A 19,873-nucleotide genomic window follows, 5' to 3' on the forward strand; every position below is an offset into this window, starting at 1 on the left:
CAAATAAGAGTCCCTTCAAAATTGGTGCATCATGGTTATATCACAGTTTCACAGATGCAAAGGAAATTATTTCCGTTATTTTGAAATTTTTAAAAAATATGAAGTAGCCATGCCATGTGATAATTTGTCATTTGTACTTTGAGCGGTATACATGCATACCTATGTAATAAATTTTCATTTACATACTATTGCAGATTCTTAGGCAGACTTGTTATGTTAATAAGCATCTGTTGTACTGATGACATCAGTGTAGGCCATTTTATCTGTTCTGGCTCACATTTGTTGGTAATGAATCTAAATATTTTTTTCAAAGAGGGAAGTATTATTGCAGTCAATTGCAGAACTGCTTAAATCTAAAACATCATATCAGTCTGTGAAAGGAAAAACAGGGTCATCATTGTGGATGTCGTGTGTCCGTGTCCCCTCCGTTACCTTCGTATTTTTTGCTCAGATCCTTTCAGCATTTCCCCCTTAAATCAGATCTTGTCTTGATGACTAGATAACCAGTGAAACTGTTGTTCCAGGATGTGTGCTGATGAAGGAAGGGCTATTGATAAGTCTGTTTTCAGACTTCTGTTTTTACTGAGCAGCTACTTAGCTTTGACTAAAAAAAACCTTGGAGGTATTTTAAATAAAGTACACTTTTCCATTAAAATTTGCATTTTACAGTGCATGGGCAGTATTCTCCATCTCATGCTCCTCTATAATAATGGGATTATTTGCAGTTCACCTGAACGTAGTAATAGATTACTTAAACTGTTGGGAAAAGTAAGAATGTCTTTTGGTGCTGTAAATTAATCCGTGTGTTTCACTCCCTGTCTATGCCTTCCTCTTGTTTTGAAATATGGCTTGTTTAACAACTGGTTATCACAAAACCTAGTACTAATTGCCATCCATTTCTGCTTTAGGGGTTGAGAGGAGCGGATGAAGAGCTGCTGAGATACATTCTTACTTATCTTCAAAATAAATCAGGAGGAAAGGGAACCTACTTACCCTGACTAGATTTTTCAGGATAACCTTTGCCTGTATAGAATTAAAAATTTTCTTGGACATAACTATCAGTTCTGGTGGAAAACCCACAGAGGTGGGTGGAAAACAACTACCTCTTGTTTGTTAGTGTGAGTTGTTTTTGATATGGAGTGGATCGGTGAGGTGCAGCAAGGTGTTTTACCCTCATGCTGCTATCTCTGTGAAAATTAAGTATATAAGAGCTACCTTTCCTTTTTCCTTCCAAATGGAGTAGTGCCAACCTGTTGATCAGACCAGTGATTGGTTCATCTGTATCAGCATTATGACTCCCACAGCAACAGGAGATCCTATGTAGAACAGTGTAGACAGGTTTATAGGCAGGTCTCTAATCCCTTTTTGAACTAACTGAGACTGCCGTCTGCTACAAACTCTTGTAACGTCAATTTTCAGACCACTATTCACTGGCCAACTCCCCACCCTTTCTTTTTAAACTTACCTTGTACTGTTTCAGTGAGTGCCACTTAGAACTAAGATGCAAGATTTGGCCTGTAATAGCAATTCTTTCATCTTGCCACTGCTTTTGTCTTTCTGCAAACTTGTCATGTTCTTCCCAAGGCATTTTCTTTCTGAATAAAATAGTCCCAATCTGTTGAGCTGCTAGCAGGACAGTTGTTTCATTGTCTTAATTTACATTGCCCTTCTCCATCTCTGCTATGCCCTTCTTTAGATGCAAACACCAGCATTGCCTTCTCCATTTGAGATAAGGTCATATCCAGTTTTTATGGGGCCGTGAAACAATCCTTTCTATTTTATTTTCATTGCCCTTTATAAGGATGCCCAATGTTTTGCTGGCTTTCATAGCTACTGCTGCGCATTAGGTCAAGAGAACTGTCAGTCTTGACACAAAGAGCTTTCTTCTGAGTTATAACTACTGGCTCTGAGTGCAGCATCATGTTGGGATGGCTTAAAAGTTTTTTCTCTACATGTATTAACTAACTTTTATATCCAGAGAAGCTCATCTGTCACTTTTTTGACCACCAAGTTTTCTGGGGTCCTTCAGTTGTTCTCAGCTTTGGCATGGCGTGGAATTACCTGAAAGTGTCAACTCCTGTAAGGCTAGGAGTTGACTCTGAGACACTAATAACTCTATTTGGGGAGATTAGGGTGGAATGTCTCTTCTGTTTTTAACTCTAGCCTTTCAGATAAATCCTTTGTTTAAATCCATGGGATAAAGCTGGATGAATTCTACTCACTAGGAAGAGGAAAATGAAATTTAAAAGCAAAATCTCTATCAAGCACAACAATACTGAGATTTATTTTTTTAAGTCAGATTGTTACCAACGCAACAAGATTCCATGTGTAAAATGGGTGACTAATGGAAGCATCACTCTTAAAGTTGGTTAAAAACATTTCCCAGACCATTTTGAAATTAAATACTTGAAAAATAATTTTCTATGTTGCTGTCATCTTCTGTGTATTTTCTTGCCCCTGCTTCTCCTAAGAAGTCCATGGAAATATATAGGGAAAGTAATTTATTTTCCCAGTGCAAAAATGTTTTTCAACTAGAAAAACAGGTTCTGCAATCTTCCATTATATGTAGGGACATACAAAGCCACCAGAGGGCAAAAGAAAGAGCAGATGGAGAAGGCTGTTATCTGCAACTTTACACGTGCAGGCAGGCGTGTGTGCAAACACACATCTTGTTTTTCCTGTTTTCTTTTTCCAAACAAGATAGATGCCACTGTGCAGCAGTTATGAAGACTCAATATAAATAGTTTGGGTTTGTAGATCCGGAATATCCATACATACAAACAGAAACGGCTATTTAATTTTGAAGAAAATGGAAGAAAAAAAAAAAAAAAAAGTTTGCATTTTAAATTCATTAATTTAAAACATTAAATCTGCTATGAGTTATGGCTGTCTGGTCTATTGCACTTATTGCACAGTAAACTTGTGTATAAAACAACTTCTTGCAGAGAAAATTTATCAGTAAGGGTGTTGGAAATGCTGCTGGTGATGCTCTGAACTGCTTAGTATTGAAGACAGCAGGTCACACTGACTTCTCTGGTTTCACTTTCTTTTGCTGTAGTGAAAACACTCCGTGTAGGGAAATCATTGGCACAGCTATGTGATATGCTACAGCCATTAAAATGGGGAGGGAGAATGAATGCGTCTCTAAATATTCGCCACTGCTTTTCTCAGCTGTGCTGGCATGGTGTACAGAAGAAGGTTTATTCCCATAGTTTGAGGGAAGGAGTAAATATGCTTGGTGTTCTCCTAGTGTTCTTTGGTGCTTGTACTTGTTTTTCTAGGAATTGTAGCTGTTATACGTAACTTGTACTTAGAAAGGAACACTACTCTTTGATAAGGTTTTAAGTGACATGATTGACTGTCTGATCCATATGATGGAAAACCACTACAGAAGTGATGAAGAGTTTGAGAAATTGTTCCACATTAATTGCTGTTCAAGTCTGAAGGCCTCTGTGTGTAAATGTCTGTTGACTTCAGTCCAAATGACAAGTTAACATAGCTGTATTACCTTAGTCTGTGCTACAATCTTACTCATGCGTAAGACTGCTGTAGAAGTCAAGTTCAGTACTGTCTCAGCCAGTGTGTAAGAGCAGATATGCAGGGAAAAGTGTAAGAACCGGGGGAGGCTATGTAATGTAATTAACTCAAAGCACAGATGCTTGTTATCCCTTGATTTTAGGATTTAATCTTTGACAACCAGTATCAGGATAATTGTAATGTTTGTGCTATGAAGCAAAATAGAACTAATGTCAGAAAGAAGAGGGAGAGAAAATTACTGAAATTGAAGTATTACAGGATGGTCGTGATATTGAAAAGAGTGCTTCTAAAATACAGAAAGTGGACAAAATGCTTCTGAATTAGAACTGTTGCTGGGAGAGAATCTGTTGAATTACCAGGCTGCTCTGTCTTTCTTCGTTAGAAGGTTTCATTTTCCTCACCCCCCCTTTTTTTTTTCTGAGAGTAGAACAAGAAAAAACTGTTTTTCTTCTCCAATTTTGAGTCACTTTTTAACTCTAAACTTTCAAATATTGAACGGAACTAGTATAATACACTGAAAAAAAACGTATTCTTTCTCCATCTCCAGTCAATGCTATTGTTGCAGTAAATAACACTTTGCAGATACACATAAGGTCTTATTGCAAGTGTTTAGGCATTCTTGTCCAACTAATTTGTTTTAACAAGTGAAAATTAGAAGCTTGCTTTTCTCTGGCTTGTGTTAGACCTCAGAGTTATTCATGAATCATGCAAATGAAGCCAAGTATACTGTGCAAGTTTCTTCCAGTAAACGTTAGTACATTTTATGACTTCACCTCTTTTGCATTCCATTTTCTGCGGCCCTCTTTCTACCGTAGAAAGATAGCCTGCTTTAGCTTCCCCATATCCAATCTTGGAAAGTTGGAGATAATGAAGGAGAGTCATTTGCATGATAGACTCTTAAAAGAACACTAAAGGTTTTATTTTTAATTCTTTTTTCTTCTCCTCCTGACTTATATCAACACCACAGTTCAACTCCTAACCATGTCTTAAATATTTAGCCAATCGATAATTTTTTTGATGAAGTAGCAAATCTGGAATTCAATCTAGTAATCTGGTAACACGAAATCTAAAGTGTATTCTGTTCTCTTCAGTGTTTATGTGAAAACATATTACCATATTTTGAAGACTATTATAATTTGAGTTATTTTTCCTAATTTTTAGTGATAGTTTAAAACCTTAATTCTCTTAACTTTTGTGAGTGTTTTTTAAGAGGAAACTGTTTTCCAGCCGGTCAGCCCCAAGTGTGTACTGGAGCGGTTATTCCTCCCCAGGTGCAAGGCCTTGCATTTCAATTTGAACTTCAAGTTTCCTGTTGGTCCAATTCTCCAGCCTGTTGCAGTCCATTGGAGGTTCTCTGAGGTCACTAATGAAAATGCCGAACCGTATTGGCCCCACTGTCAGTCCCTGGGATACGCCTCATGCCACTGATCACAACCCTTTGAGAATGGCAGTTCAGCCACTTTTCAGCCCACCACAATGTCAACTTACGTATGTAGCCTGTGCTTCATCAGCTTGTCTCTGAGGGTGCTATGGGAGACGGTACCAAAGGTTTGTTAAAATTAAGGTAAGCAACATCAACTACTCTCCCCATGTTTACTGAGCCTGTATTTTCAATTTAATTTACATTGCAGAATGCAATCATGTTGGTCAGGCATGATGTCACCTTCATAAATTTGTGCTGGGTATTCCCAGTCACCTTGTGTTTGGAAATGTTTTCCAGGTTCACTTAATCTGTCACCTTCGTAGGGACTGAGGGAAGGCTGTAGATTGTCCTTCTTGTCCACCTTAAAGATAGGAATTACACTTATTTTCTTGAAGTCCTCAAGAACCTCTCCCCATCACTGACCTTTCAACGATAATTGAAAGTGGCCTCATAATTACATTGGCCAGCTTCCTCAGCTCTTGTGGATACATCCACTCAGGTCCTACTTGTTTAAGTACTACCTGACTTAATGCTTCCTTATGGAGGATAAGTCTTTATTGCTCTAGACTTTTCAACTGGTCTTGGGGACCTGGGGTCCCTGAGTCCCAAGGGTAGTAAAAACCAGGGGGAAGAAAACGTTTAGTACTTTGGACTTTCCTTTGCTCTCTGTCATAAGGTCTCCTGCCCCATTCAGCAACAGGCCCACATTTTCTCTGGTCTTCCCTTTGCTGCTGATATATCTGTAGAAGCCCTTCTTGTTGACCTTTGTCTCTTGCCAGATTCAACTCTAGATAAGCTTTGGCTTCCTCGCCACATTCTTGTGTAGTAAGATATTGTTTCTATGTTCCTCCCAAGTCACCTGTACTTTCTTTCACCTCTTGTACACTTTCTTCTTATGTTTGAATTTAGACAGAAATTCCTTGTTCACCCATGCAAGACTCCTGCCAATTCTGTTTCACTTCCTACTCATCTGGATGGGCTGTTCTTGAGCTTGGAGGAGGTAAAACTTGAAAATCAACCTGCTCCCCTGGGTCTCTTTTCTCCCTAGGACTGTCTTTTATAGGATTCTTTGAAGCTGATCCCTGATGAGGCAAAGTCTGCTCTCTTTAAGCCCAGGGTAATGTGTGATGCTGCAGTTTGCCTCGTTCCTTCATGTCTGGGAATAAATTGAACTCCATCTCACGATTTTTGTAGCCCAGAATTCCCCCAACCTTTACATCTCTGACCAGTTCTTTTGATATTTGTAAGAGTGGAATGCCTCCCCATTGTTGTGTCGATGATTGCCAGTGTTAGTTACTATCAATGCATTACAGAAACCTACTGTATCCTGCTGCATTTCCTCTCAGTAGACATTGAGGTGATTTAAGTCCCACATGAGGACCAGGACGTATGAACATGAAACTCCTCCTTGTTGTCTGAATGTTGTCTTATCTTTTACTTCATCCTTCCTGCGGCAGACACCCACTGCAATGTTGCCACATAGGTCTGCCTTCTAATCCTAAGCCATAAACTCTCAGTTGGCTCTTATCCTTCACTCCACAGAGCTCCATACATTTTAGTTGCTGTTTTTCATAAAGACAATTCTTCTCTTTCACCTTTCAGATCCGTCCTTCTTAAAGAGCCTGCATTCATCCTTGCCTCTCTGATCCCAGTGAGACTGTACATCCCAATAATATTGTGCATTTGGAAGAAATATAAAGCATATTTGGTCAGTACTCACAAAGAGATAGTATTCTATCTCTAAGCAGAAGATTTCACTATGGGATGGCTAGAGAGCTTAAAAAAACCACAAAGGCTTTTATGGGTTTGTTTCTATTTGGTTATATTTTCATGTTTTTTCTATTTAGATTATAAGCTTTTAGGGAAAAGCTGTATTTTTTTTTTCTCCACTCTAGTTCAATAAAAAACTTATAATGGGGTTTCTGTCCTTTGAGCACTTCTGAGCTGTAAACAAATGAGGAAAACTGAATTAGTCATTAGCAGACAGCTGCCAACAGCAGGTATTGTGTGAATGCCCCAAGTTGAGAAAACTGGTGACTAGCATAGGGAAATATTTATTCTTTATCTTTCTCTCTACTTTTTGGATGTACTAGCTGTTCATATGTTGAGGTGTCAGGTAAGTAGGATTCAACTTCAAACAAACAAACAGAACCCAAAAACCAAACAAAACACCCTGCACAAGTAACTTTAACTTCCTGTACTAGTAAAACCAGCTTTCTTATCACAGCAGTTGTAACTGACTTCATGACCAGACATCAAACAATAGTATATCTAGCTACTAGTTGTTTATCGTTTTCTTTCATTAACTATTTATGCTTGATGTGTGAGCACATCTGAAAGTTAGCTACCCAAATTGGACAGATAAGGTAAAGATTTAAGCAGTTTATAACCCAGATCTAAGCTCTGAATCCCAGGTCATTGTTGGAAGAAAGTTTGTGTGTGTCCATAGAGTGGCCACACTTCTATGTGTCTGTTGAGGTAAAGTATGAAGGGGAGAATGTGAAAGGCTGGTGTAAGGGGTAGTGAACCCACCTTTTCAAGTCAAGCTGTGGTTAGAACTAGTGCTAGTGGTTATAACTTGAACCAGCAAAGTTGGGGCAGCCACATAAACAGTTTGCATTGGATATAGTGACATTTCTCCTGTTTGAAGTAGGTTTCCATGAACTGTCAAGTCATTGTATTTGTCTTTGGAACTCCTGTGGAATAAAATGGGAATGCTAAAGGTTATTTAAACAGAACATTGCATGTGCAACTGTCTAGTGAGGTGCCTGATTTGACTGGGGGATAGGTGGTTTGCAGCTCCCATTAACTTGTTAAGGAGAATAGTGTGTTAATACCTCATGAAGTGTCAAGTGGGAGCCTTAGTGCATTGCTGTCATCTAGCCCTACTTAACTGACAGCTGCCATGGCTGCTTTGTTGATGGAAGTGAGTGCCTCCATGAGACTCTGCTTTCCCTTTGCCCTTGTTTTTGTGTGTAGAAGTATCAATGTTGATAATAGTGTTCAGCTTCAGTAGTTGTAGTGATGATGGAAGCCGACATGTATATATGGTTCATTGGCTTTTATTGGTGTATTGTGCTGCTCTCCTCAGCACAGGGTTAAATCTCACAATCTTTTTTGTATAGCCAGCTGACACCTTGCTTCTTCTATGGCTCCCGCTGTTGCAGTTATGGTGTGCTGGTAGTAACAATAGCAGGAAGATTGTCACTAACAAACAAAAGTGTGTAGTTAGTGCTAGTTTCTCCATTCTTCTGTACTCTGTTAAAACACCTAGAGAGATATATCTGAGGTATCAAACAAGCCATAAGTCGTTGTGACTTATGAGATCTGGTCACGTGAAGTGCCAGAAAGCAAGCATGCCTATTTGTGCTGCCGAGCAGCTTTTACAGTGTTGCAGCCAAATTCTGCCTGAAGAGCAAAGTTCAGCTCATCAATACAGCGGCGGTTGCAGTTCTTCACTTGGGCTGTCCCCATATGGCAGAGTTCCAGACATGCAGTCAGTAAATATTGAGCTCCCTCAAATAGATATATATCTGCAGAGCATATACCCCCAAAAAAGGTATGTGCCGGAACATTGTCTCAGATCATCTCTGGATAGTATAAGAAACATCAGACTATAAATAAAGTGCAATTTATGCCCTCTCCAATTTTTCAGCCTGCTGACTGCCTGCTTTCTGCGTGTTCTGTTTCCTGTTTCTATATATCATGATGGGTTTACCCATCTCTCCGTGTCATACCCCACACCATCACATACTCTTAATTTTCTCTGCATTACTGTTCAGCATGTGAGGTTTTAAAAACCTCCTGAGACATCTATATATGCAGTGCAAACATAGGAGCCTGTTGTCTAGAGACCTAAGCTGTATCTGTGTTGTATTGGTGTGCAGTAAATGTGAATTTATGGTCACCTGTGATCTGCAAGCTAACAAGAAGGCTGCTGTTTGTGCAGTGCTTTCCACGTGTTGGAGTAATGAGACAACAGCTAAGTATGGAAGATGTCGTGTGCTCGAAATGTATCTAGACTGTTGCATTTACTGTTTTTCTACTAAATAATTCTGCTTTCAGCTCCACTTGAAAACATACTGTTATTAGGATACAGAGCAAGCTGCAGCACTATGTTTCTGCTCTATTTCCGTGTTATATTTTAAAAAAATCAAATGCTGTCTTTTGGTAGCTACAAAGTGGATCTAAGTGATGAAAAGAAAAATTAAACTGCCTACAACTCTTTATTCCTACATATATCTCATCCCGTGTATTTCAGAAAAATGTAAAATGAAAGACTACCCAGGCTTTTAGCACAAAAGGTTAAATTCTTAACCCAGAAAAAGAATGGTGTGTTGTTTCCTCCCCCTCTTCTTTTGCCTGTGAAGGACATGTTGAATAAATGGAATATGGTTTATCTTTTTATGAATTGACTAGAAAGGCTACAAGGTTATTCTTTTAAAAAAGATGCATACTTGAATCATTTTGGGTATTACTTCTCCATTTTATTAAACTAGGAGAAGGATGCTTACATTCATTAATAAGGAAGAGTGATAACTCTGTCAATGGTAAGGAGGCGGCTTCTGAACACTACCTGCTTGTTCCTGTCATACTGAGAGCATTAATGGGCACCAGCTGGGCTGTAGCTATAGCAGCTTCACCACTTCAGGCTTGCACAGCAAGAACTGCTGTGGCAATGCTGCAGAAGGGCCTCCTGTGCAGATTTAGGAAGTATACACTTCAGTTGTTGTTCCCTGGGCAACAGAATAACTGCAGCCAGCTGGCTTTGCACCACCTGAGCTGATCAAAGAGCAAACCCTGTCAGGCACTGATACTTCAGCTCCTCCAGCTTCAGTGTGAATGTCTGCAGACAGTGATGTAGGAACCATTGTCATTTGGGTTTCAAGGTTAAACACAGGGGAATGAAGTAGAATGGCAGCATAAAGTAAAATGAAAACATCGTTCCTGTAGATACCACCATCTGATGTGTATAGCTATTGATTACAGAAAATTAATTTTAAAATATTGAATTACTAACTTACATATAAAATGTGTTTTGAAATGATTCAAAAGAGAACAGGAGGCTAGCAATAGCTGGCCTAATATATTCTTTTAGGAGAGGGAAAAACAATCAAGAGTGATTTATAATATGTGTTTAGTTAAGAAAGACCAAAAAGAAGGAATGAACACAAAGATTAAAATGCTTTGTGAAGTGATATAATTAGGGAGGACTGAGCAGAGCTGGATCTGGTCTGCTTTGGGTGACTGCTGTAAGCTTCTGACAGGTCAAGACTGCAGTTGTTATATATGTCAGAGCCTACTTCAGTGGCATGGTAGGTTTTATTCAGCAAGTGGTGCCAGAAGAATGAAAGGCAGATGGTTGAACTGCAGTGAACTGTAATGATGGCTGATGTGGGCCTGAGTAATTGGGATCAAAATCCACTTGAGTCTGTTGGATGCAGGGTGGCAGGTGGGAGGGGCAGGTGGTAGTATTTGTGTATGTCCATTTTTCTCTATATTTACACTTTTTCCCTTTATATTATGACAACATCTACCTAACACTGTGCTCAAGAGGGGGGTTCACTTCTTAAAATCCTGTTTTAAACTCTGTTATCAAATAATAAAGTTTTATATTGTTTTTAACCACTCCTCTCAAAGCAAGTTTCTCCTTTGTTTTTTCTAATGTCTCTATTTACTGCCTGTAAAAGGTACTAACTTTACTTTTGGAGAAATTACTCCAGTGGGTGAGCTGGTGGCAGGCAGAACATGGATAAGCGATAGTATTTTCTGACTTTCATCAAGTTCTGGGTTTGCCTCTATCCGCACCTAAAAGAGGAAGGCAAGCAGAGCTGGTGGGTTTCTGCATGTACTCAGACCTCCTCTTTGCTGCAACTGCAGAGTACTGAGTAGATCCACACTTCTGAGGATTTGGTTTTTATATTCCATATATTCATTTTATTTTTCTATTTTATGTTTGTTTTAGTAATATTTCACTGATGGAAGTATCTCTAAAGTAGTTTCAGGCAGGTGTTTTTTTGTTTTGTTTCTTTTTGGTTTTTTGTTTGTTGGTTTGGTTTCTTTTTCATTAAAACTGAAACTATCAAGCTTTTAAGTAGAACAGTTTCTTTCTCTAGCTTCCTTCCAAAAGACATATTTGGGGAGGGTGACTTTCAGTAAAAGGGAGTCAGTGTGAGAAAACAATTAAATTACTGGGTGGTTTTCAATTGGAAAATCACTTACACCTCCAACATAACAAGTATGGTGTTCTGTTCTCAATAACATAAAACCAAATAGAGGTCTAAGTGAGAATACTCTCTACAGTGATAAGCTAGACTGCGTCTTTCTTGTGCATCTATTCTGATTTATTGTATCAGATGTCCAGATATCAAATGGTTTCTTAGTATGTTTACTGGGGTTGCATGTTATGTTCTTCTTAAAGCTGTTATTTATTAAGGAGAATAAACAGTATCTTTTGAAGTCTGTATAAACAGATTTTTATGATACCTGATGTTCAAGATGAATTCTTGTAGCTTTGCAGTCTGGGGCGTTTTCTGGAGGAATCTTTACAATAATTCTGAATTACTCAAAATTTTAGGTTCTTGCTAAACCTGGAGACGTGACAGAGCTCACTTCTTTCATTATGTAAGTCTTTAAGAAATGCTGAAGCAAAATGAAGGGTTGTATGAAGTGCATAGACAAACTCTTCTAGCTTAAAAATCTGCAAATTCATTAAAAGTTGTGATTTTCCGCAAGGGCAGGAATGATTTTCTGTGTCCTGAGCAAATGTATTGCATCTGGATCTGCGTTCTTATATCCACATTTTTCTTTTTGCATCTAGTTCCAAAATAATTGTATAGCTGTTAAGGAATGTCTGCTGGCTACTGCATTCCAGCAGCAACAGTACAGTGAATTAATTGATCTGGTGTGTGTGGCATAACTCTATAAAGTAGTAATGAGTACTTGTAGTTAGTTACATATGTGTTTCTTTTCAAACTCTCATTAATAACTTCCTGTTATGTTTACCTTTCAGGCAGATTTTTTTTTTCCAGGCTTATTTCTTTCTCAGAGGCTATTACTGTAAGTCGGAGCAAGTCTCCAAGGGGATCAGTGTTTGGAAGAAGATAAATGGGATGCTTCACCTGCCTACAACTTTTACTTTTTTTCTGTGTTGAAACAGCTGTTAGGGGAAAGCTGAAAATTGTCATGGAAATAGCCTTCATTGAGAAGTCCTTCTGAGTGCTGCAGTGAAAATTGGTATTGATTTGACCAAGTTGTGACCCTTTGCAAATTGCATGCTCTGCATGCAGAGTTTTCTCACTTGCTCAACTTGTAAAATAGGCATCTGAAGAGAGCCTCATGATCTGTGGCTGTGGTTATCTCTCTTAGGCTTTGGCTGAACTTGCCCGAGTTTTTTTTTCCTGTGGTTGGTTACTGCACCTTCATTGCTGCCAGCATCACGTGTAGGTGCTGTCAAAATGTGGGATTATTTGCTTATTCCTTGAATTCTGGTTTGCTTGTTTCTGAGCCTGGATCATTTCATCAGAACCAGGTACATGAAACTGTGTACAGTCACTTTAGCAGATGGTATCCTCTGCCCAGGAGATAGTATTGATGAACATGGGGAAACAGTACTTCACAGGGGGTTGTTGCAGTCGGAACAGTGCATCTAGCTCCATCCTTAGCTATACCTGGCAGAAGGTACACTGAAGATGCACAATAAATTAGAAAAGGGATTTCTCTTAAATGAGGAGGAACAAATGTGACAAAGATTAAACAGTTCATTTTCTTATTCTTGGGTCATTTTATGTGAACAATTCTTTAGGAATACAGTGGGACTCGCTTCTGCAAACCTTTCTCTTGTTCTCTATGAAAGAGTAACTTTCAGGTTCTCAAGACATGTTCAGTAGTGCTTAGTTAAACCCATTAACATTTTTCTTAATATGCTCAGTGATAAGACTACAACGGAAACCAGTTCTATCTTATCCATTCTCTTCTTCATTGGTGCTGTGACATAAATAAAAATACTGGCTTCAATCTGAGGTAGGGATGGAAAAGTGGTTTCCAACTATGTAAATAGCTTTAAGGAAGGTTTAGAAGCATGGCTTGAATAGACAGTATGCGTTTTGCTTGTATTTCTTTCACAGAATAACTGGCATTGTCATTTAAATATTACATTCATATTGGTCTCAACACTTAAGAAATAATATGAGAGGATGTAGATAAAAACATTGTCATTTTGTCTGTATATGTGCAGTAGGGTGATCTGAAAACAGCAAAAGAAGGGAAGATCTGGAGTTTTTCTTTGCCTGTAGGTATTCTAGGTAAGCAATGGCACTATAGAGGTGGTCAAGAAATTACTTAGTAATACTAATTTTTAAAATTTTAATATGATCACATGGGAAATCACAGAATCACAGAATGGTAGGGCTTGGAAGGGACCTCTGGAGATCATCTTGTCCAACCCCCCTGCTTGAGCAGGCACAGCCAGAGCAGGGGGCACAGGAATGCATCCAGGCAGATTTTGAATGTCTCCAGGGAAGGAGACTCCACAACCTCCCTGGGCAGCCTGTTCCACTGCTCTGTTTTTTTTTTCTCATGTTTAGCTGGAACTTCCTGTGTTCTAAGTTGTGCCTGTTGGCCCTTGTCCTGTCATTGGGCACCACTGAACAGAGTCCAGTCCCATCCTCTTGGCACCCCCTTTCAGATATTTATAGGTATTGATGAGATCCCCCCTCAGCCTTCTCCAGGCTGAACAAACCCAAGTCTCTCAGCCTTTCCTCATAAGGGAGATGCTCCAGTCTCCTGATCATCTTGTTGGTTCCTCCACTGCCTGCATCAAAACGTTATCCTTGATGTAGCTTAGAGTTGATTTGCATTATTTGCCTATTTCTAGTTGCCCATTTTTCTCCAGCGGGTAAGATGGAGGAGTAAATGACTTGGGCACCGGTATTTTTCACTTGCTGCCCCAGGATTTTATAGTCTTTCTTGGTTCTGCTCAGGTTCTGGCTTGCAGTGGTATTTGTGCCCACATGGAAGAGTAACAGTGGATAGCAGTCAGTGGTCTTTAGAAGTTGTGGCACCATCTTGGCAATGTCTCGGATCTTAGCTCTCGGAAGGGAGCAAACCTCTCGTGACTCCCTGTCAGGTTGGCAGATGGGTTCCTCAGTGCCTTTTAACAGACAGTCACCCAGTAGGAGCGCTCGTCTCTTTACTGTATCTGTTCTGTGTTGCTGGTACAGTTGCACCTTGCAGACCTTGCTCATGAGGGTCTGCAGGTGCTAAAGCTTCAGTCTGTTGTTGGTAATGATGCTGGAGGTGGAGGCTGAAGTGGAGCCCTGCTTTTGTGGGTCACCAGGGTCCAAGGTGTTGTGTTCTCGGTGGTGTCTGCTACAGGAACGTGGCTCTGAAAGCACCTATCTGTCTCTGCCTCGGCTCCATTAACATTGCACAGCCTGTCTTCTGCAACTCGGCCACCTGGCGCAACAGATAATCAACCTGTGCACACCTTGTGCAGGTACACCTTCACACCAGGAGAAAGGTCAGGGCACTTGTTGCAACCTACCGCCTGTACTGAAGCCTTCTTCCTTACCAGTTCTGTCTGCGTGGATGCACCAGACATCTCTGGGCCTTTCTTTGTAGGAACACTGGTTTTAGCTCAGGTGAGAACTTCCCTGGGTTGTGGGCCTACAAGCCAGATGCAGCACCCTTTCTCCTACCCCTGCCTGCGCAAACTGCTGCACCGTGCCCTGTTTGCCTGTGCTGTTCTCCATGCTCCTGGTCGCTCGCGCTGCCTGGGGCTGTTTAAATCTCCTGCGGTTGCTTGTGGCAATACCCAGGCTGCGTCAGCCTCACTCGGGCGAGAGAAATAAGGCTATATGGGTAATTCCACAAATAGTGTGTACTGCTAGTGAGCTTGTCATACAGCCATGAGAAGCCTGCTGTGGGACTTGGATTTCTATGCCATGAGAGTTACCTTGTGTCTATGAGTTCCTGTAAGTTTGCTGCTAGTGGTCATTGATTAAGAGGAATTGTGGCCCACAAAAAAGGTCCACTTCATCTGTCATAATGGAGTGACACTTCCACTCAGAAGTAGTGTTTGCCCTCTATTCTACTGGGAGAAAGTGATATCTTTTTGAAAGTTCCCTATATAAAGGAAAATCAAGCCTTGCTTAAGGTCAGCCATATCTAAAATTACCTCTATGGGAGGCTGTGGCAATTCCATTCTGGTTTCACACATCTGGGAATTAATAAAGTGTCAGAACTGTAGATAAGTACATAAAAAGTACAAGGAGAAATTAATAGTGCTCTGAATCAAATCTCTGCTCTACAGATTTCAGCCACGTATCTAATTCCAGAATTAATCCAAAGTTTAAAATTAGAATCTGAAGATTTGCAGTGCACATACAGTTGTTCATGATGGATGGTCATTCAACAGCTGGAAAGTGATCTGTCATTTTCCATGAGCATCTTCGAACCCAGCTGAAAGCAGAGGATAATGTCTGTGCTGAGTGTTGAGGTGTTTCATGTGTGTTGGCTTTTAGTGTTGCCACTTTCTGACACACAGTGAAATTTATCCTTCACCATGAGTCCCAATGAAGTGAAGCAGGCATGCAGTGGGACGGAATTCTGCATGTGAAATTCTGCACCAACCTGCGCTTCAGACCCTTTTACTGTTACCAGTTGTATACAGGAATATCTATGTTGAAGAAGAAGCAGAGGTAATAAGCTCATTTTATAAATGAACAACTGTTATGTGAGAAGAAACTTTTTAGTAAATACCAAAATGTAATTAATGTGGTCATGAGAAGGAAGTAAAATTTATTTATAGCGAAAAGAAGTGACAGCTACCTCACTGAGGCTTTCTTAATGTTAATTAAAAGTAGACAGACTTTTTTAAAATTTCTATTTCTGTAAGCATGGACAGAAGACAATAACAACTAATTCCACTATTGGAGAAAGAATGAATTACTATTATGCTCTTGGGACCTGTAGTAAGTTTGATAGGTATCCTTAATTTTAGAACTGTATTTTAAAGATATGGGCTAATATACAAGACTTAGAGCAATTTTTTAATTATAAAAATTTAATATTTAAAAAATTGCCTAACATACTACATAATAACAGCCATTAATAAAAAAATCTACTGTGGTCAAATTACATTTCAAAAAGATAAACCTCACTTGTGTTCTGGAAGAGCAAATGCCATCTGATACACATCACATCATCAGAGCAGCTGAACAGCTTTCCAGAGAGGACACTATATCCTGGGCTCCAAGGAGTGGCATAGATAGGTCTGCAAAATGTGGAAATCTGATAAACTTGTTTTCACTACTCGAGCAAATCTGTTCTGCCTGGAGGAGCAAGGTATGTTTCAATCTTGCTCCTTAGCAGCATCTGTAGTAATAGTTTGAAAACAAATACAAGATCTATGTGGAATTGCTACACACATTAAAAATTCAAGCAGATTCCTTTCATTGGTGGCTTTTGACAATTTTCACATCACCAAATTGTTATAGGAGCCTGGGTCACATCAAGTTTTAGGGCATGTATGGGTGTGTATATATTTTTTTATATATATATATATATATATATATAAAAAATTTTTTTTTTTACTTTGGTCTCCCTCAGTCTTCAAACCAGTGCTTGTTTAGTTGTTTTAGGGTTTCTAATTTGGAAATCTGATTGTGCAAAAAACAAAATCTTTTTAAAAATGTTGTTCATAGAATCACACCATCAGAATTTCAAAGCATTCCGGTTTTAAGACCAGTTTTAAGACGGTAATAAGGCATTTCAGGGTTTGTGGTGCTGTGGTGAGAGGAAAGATGGTTTGAGAAAATGTAGTTTGTTTTCCATGATTTGCTTTTGTGGTTCTCTGTATAGATATTGATGATAATGGAAAAGCTAATGCTTTAAAGTATGATACAGACCTTTCAGTAATTATAATCTACCAGAAACTTGTCTGTGGTGTTCTTTAATGTTTTGTCACATACTGAGTATCAAGGGGAACATTTGATAAATCTCACCTTCTTGAACTATACTGCACTTTCAGTTTAGGTTATTTATCATTTGTATGGTGTACAATGCATGCTGTGTGCTGCTTTGCCCTTTGCTAAAGAAAGATAGTCATCTGCTGCTGCTTCCTCCTCTTCATTCACTGGCACGTGGATTTGGAGTAAGGATTTGTCTCAAGTGATTTGGAAATAGTTGTTTAGTTAGCATGCACTACAATTAGTAAAAGTTCAGTTAAGTGTTAATAAATAAGGGTTTATCCATGATCTTTAGATGTGTGGTCTTCTGATTCCGTATGCAACTTGTATATGCCAAATTACTGTAGAACAGTTACGTGCATCATACATATATTTTATATTTAGTAGTCTGTCAAATACCCAGTGCTTGTGTGTTCTGAATTCTGTGCTGGAATTTAAAATCCTCTTCCTACCCGTCTCCTTCTCATAGAAATGGCCGCCTTCTTTTATTGGTTTGACCTTCCTACCTATGGTTTTTATTTCATATGGCTACTTATTAAACACGTCTGCATTCTTGCATTTTGGGCTTATTTACTATGTATCACTAAGTATCAAATGCTTTTTGTCCTATTCTCTGTTGTTTGGGTGCCTTTTCTGCATATAGAATATCCAGGCTGGTGACTTTTGTAATAGAGACTATTTCCCCCCTTTTTAATGTCATTTTAGCCTAAGAAGGCCTTTTTCAGGGTTACCATCCTTTATCTTGAAAACGCTCTCATTACAATTGTTCCTGTTTTCCTTTTCACTGATGTAAGTTGGTCACGTCTGCTGATGGTTCTGTAATCAGTCACTCTGCACTAAAATCAGCTCAAATATACTTGGAGACGGAACTGTGAGAAAAGGCATGCAAAATGACCTCAGAACAGAAAACATGTCATTCATTGGTGCTTATCCTCTGGACTTCTCGTTTAACACATCCTCCAGCAGGTAGTTGCTCCCCCTGCTTTTGCCTCACGTTGCTGTGGCTGGTTTTTTTTTTTGTTCCTGCTGTAGTGGATCATACTGACCTATTTGTCTTCTATGAGCCCTAGACCAGCAGCTGAAACAACGTGAACATATGCAGTGCTGCTCTGGTCTCCTCCCATTTTGCACTGCTACAAATTGCTATATTGGGTGATGGGCAATGCCGTATGTGCGTTGACCATATGGTATTTTCTCCTCAATCTACAGTTGGCTTGTTCATCATGCATTGTAATATGCATCTCAAGTTCAGTTTGTCATTTTGGAAGGTGTTCTTATTTGCTAGAATTAGAGGGGTGTACTTACATGGAAAAACTGAATTTTGCAATAAACAGCTGGTAGTAAGGATATGATGTAATGCTACAGATTAAACTGGAGATAGCAACAGAAAGGAAACTGTTAACATGATGTCTAAATCCTTATTGTTAAGGATTTGAGCAATGTAACTTGTGTTTCATGTTCATTAAAGTCAATATGGGGAATGAAGCTTGGAAAACTTGCCTCCCAAAGAGTTATGTTTTCATGAGCACTGGATTTTGCCTTTAAACATTAAATGTGCACTAATTATGAGTTTTGCAGCAACTTGACTGCTAACTTGAGGTCTGTGTCTGTGTACATGTTCTGCATTCTTTGAATTCATCTTAGTATAATATTTTTAAATATTTTAAACAACAGATGTGCGTTGCTTATAGATTTGTGTAAATGTTGATGCACTGTATACAAAATATGTCTCCCATACAATGATCTGTTGACATTATTCTCTGTTGCTTAGCTTCAGACAGTAAAGTCATGACATGTGCTGCTGTTTGGAGGATGCCGAAGGAATTGGAATCAGGCAGTCATGAATCCCCTGATGATTCATCAAGCAACACTCAAACCCTGGAGCTACTCTGTCACCTTGACAACACAGCCCATGGCAATATGGCCTGGTAGGATTCTGCATATTTTATACTCCCAGAAAAAGCCTAAAGGATAGACCTGTGCGGTTAGTTTTGTGCAGATTTATATTGTAGAAGCTATGCTATACACTTTAAGACTATTCCATCTTTAAAAAACAAAGGTACAAATTGGATTTTTTAGTCCCAGATGTTTCATAGATTAAAAACATTTATTATAGTCCTGCAAACACATATGGAGTAACAGCCTGTGTACTGTTTTAATGTGTTTCTCCCCACCTGCCCCTATCTAAAAACCTTTGTTGCACAGAGGTATAATACTTAGCATTTCAATCTTTTTATGGAATATAAATTTGATGTTACGCTTCGGTCTTTGTTTTTCAGTCTTAGCTCAACTGATTTGGCATAAGTGCAAGTAATCTATTGTTTGTTAAGGATAAGAATTCATTATCTTATATGGTGCCTGTTTAACTACTCTTTTCTATTGGCTAAGACAAGACAGAGAGCTGCAATACTGCAGAGGGTATTACAAAGGTTTGTTTCCCTTTCCTTTCTGTTATTTAATAGAAAGTTAAATTTCTCCACTGTGTATTTGCAAGTTCTCTGCTTTATGGGTATGTATATGACATGTTCCCACTGCTTCCTGAACAGATGCAGGGCAAAGAAATGTTAATACACTCAGCCCATACTTTACCAAGTACAATGTTCGGCATAATTTTGGGGCCACCTGTCCATCTTCCAGTGGTAGGAAAAGTTGAAACCATAGGAATAGGGTTTGCTGTAGTCCCAGGACTGTCTGTCTTATTCAGAGAGAATACGGAGTAGGAAGTGATCATGCAAGTTATTCACTCTGTTTCACAATTATCAGAGAACTTTAAGAAAAAAATGCGGAATAACACAGCAGACTTTTGTAAATGAAAGGTGACAACTCTGAACTGAAACAGAACAAGGATATGCTCTAAGTGTCTTACATGAGAGTGGAAAGGGCCTCTTTGGTTTCTGTATTCAGACACCTGCTGTGTGAGGTATCCATCATACTCTCATTATAC

General features: G+C 39.2%; 1 protein-coding gene across 3 annotated transcripts in view; it reads left to right on the forward strand.

Moving 5' to 3' along the window:
- EIPR1 (EARP complex and GARP complex interacting protein 1) overlaps nt 1-19,873 on the forward strand; it is a 145,943-nt gene that overhangs the window by 30,586 nt on the left and 95,484 nt on the right. For all 3 annotated transcript variants that reach the window (XM_075086893.1, XM_075086890.1, XM_075086891.1), the window contains exon 4: nt 18,701-18,857. In XM_075086893.1, the coding sequence (XP_074942994.1) occupies nt 18,701-18,857 (157 nt within the window). The remainder of the gene's footprint in view (nt 1-18,700; nt 18,858-19,873) is intronic.

The sequence above is a fragment of the Phalacrocorax aristotelis genome, chromosome 3 (assembly GCF_949628215.1).
Source record: "Phalacrocorax aristotelis chromosome 3, bGulAri2.1, whole genome shotgun sequence".
Classification (NCBI taxonomy): Eukaryota; Metazoa; Chordata; class Aves; order Suliformes; family Phalacrocoracidae; genus Phalacrocorax; species Phalacrocorax aristotelis.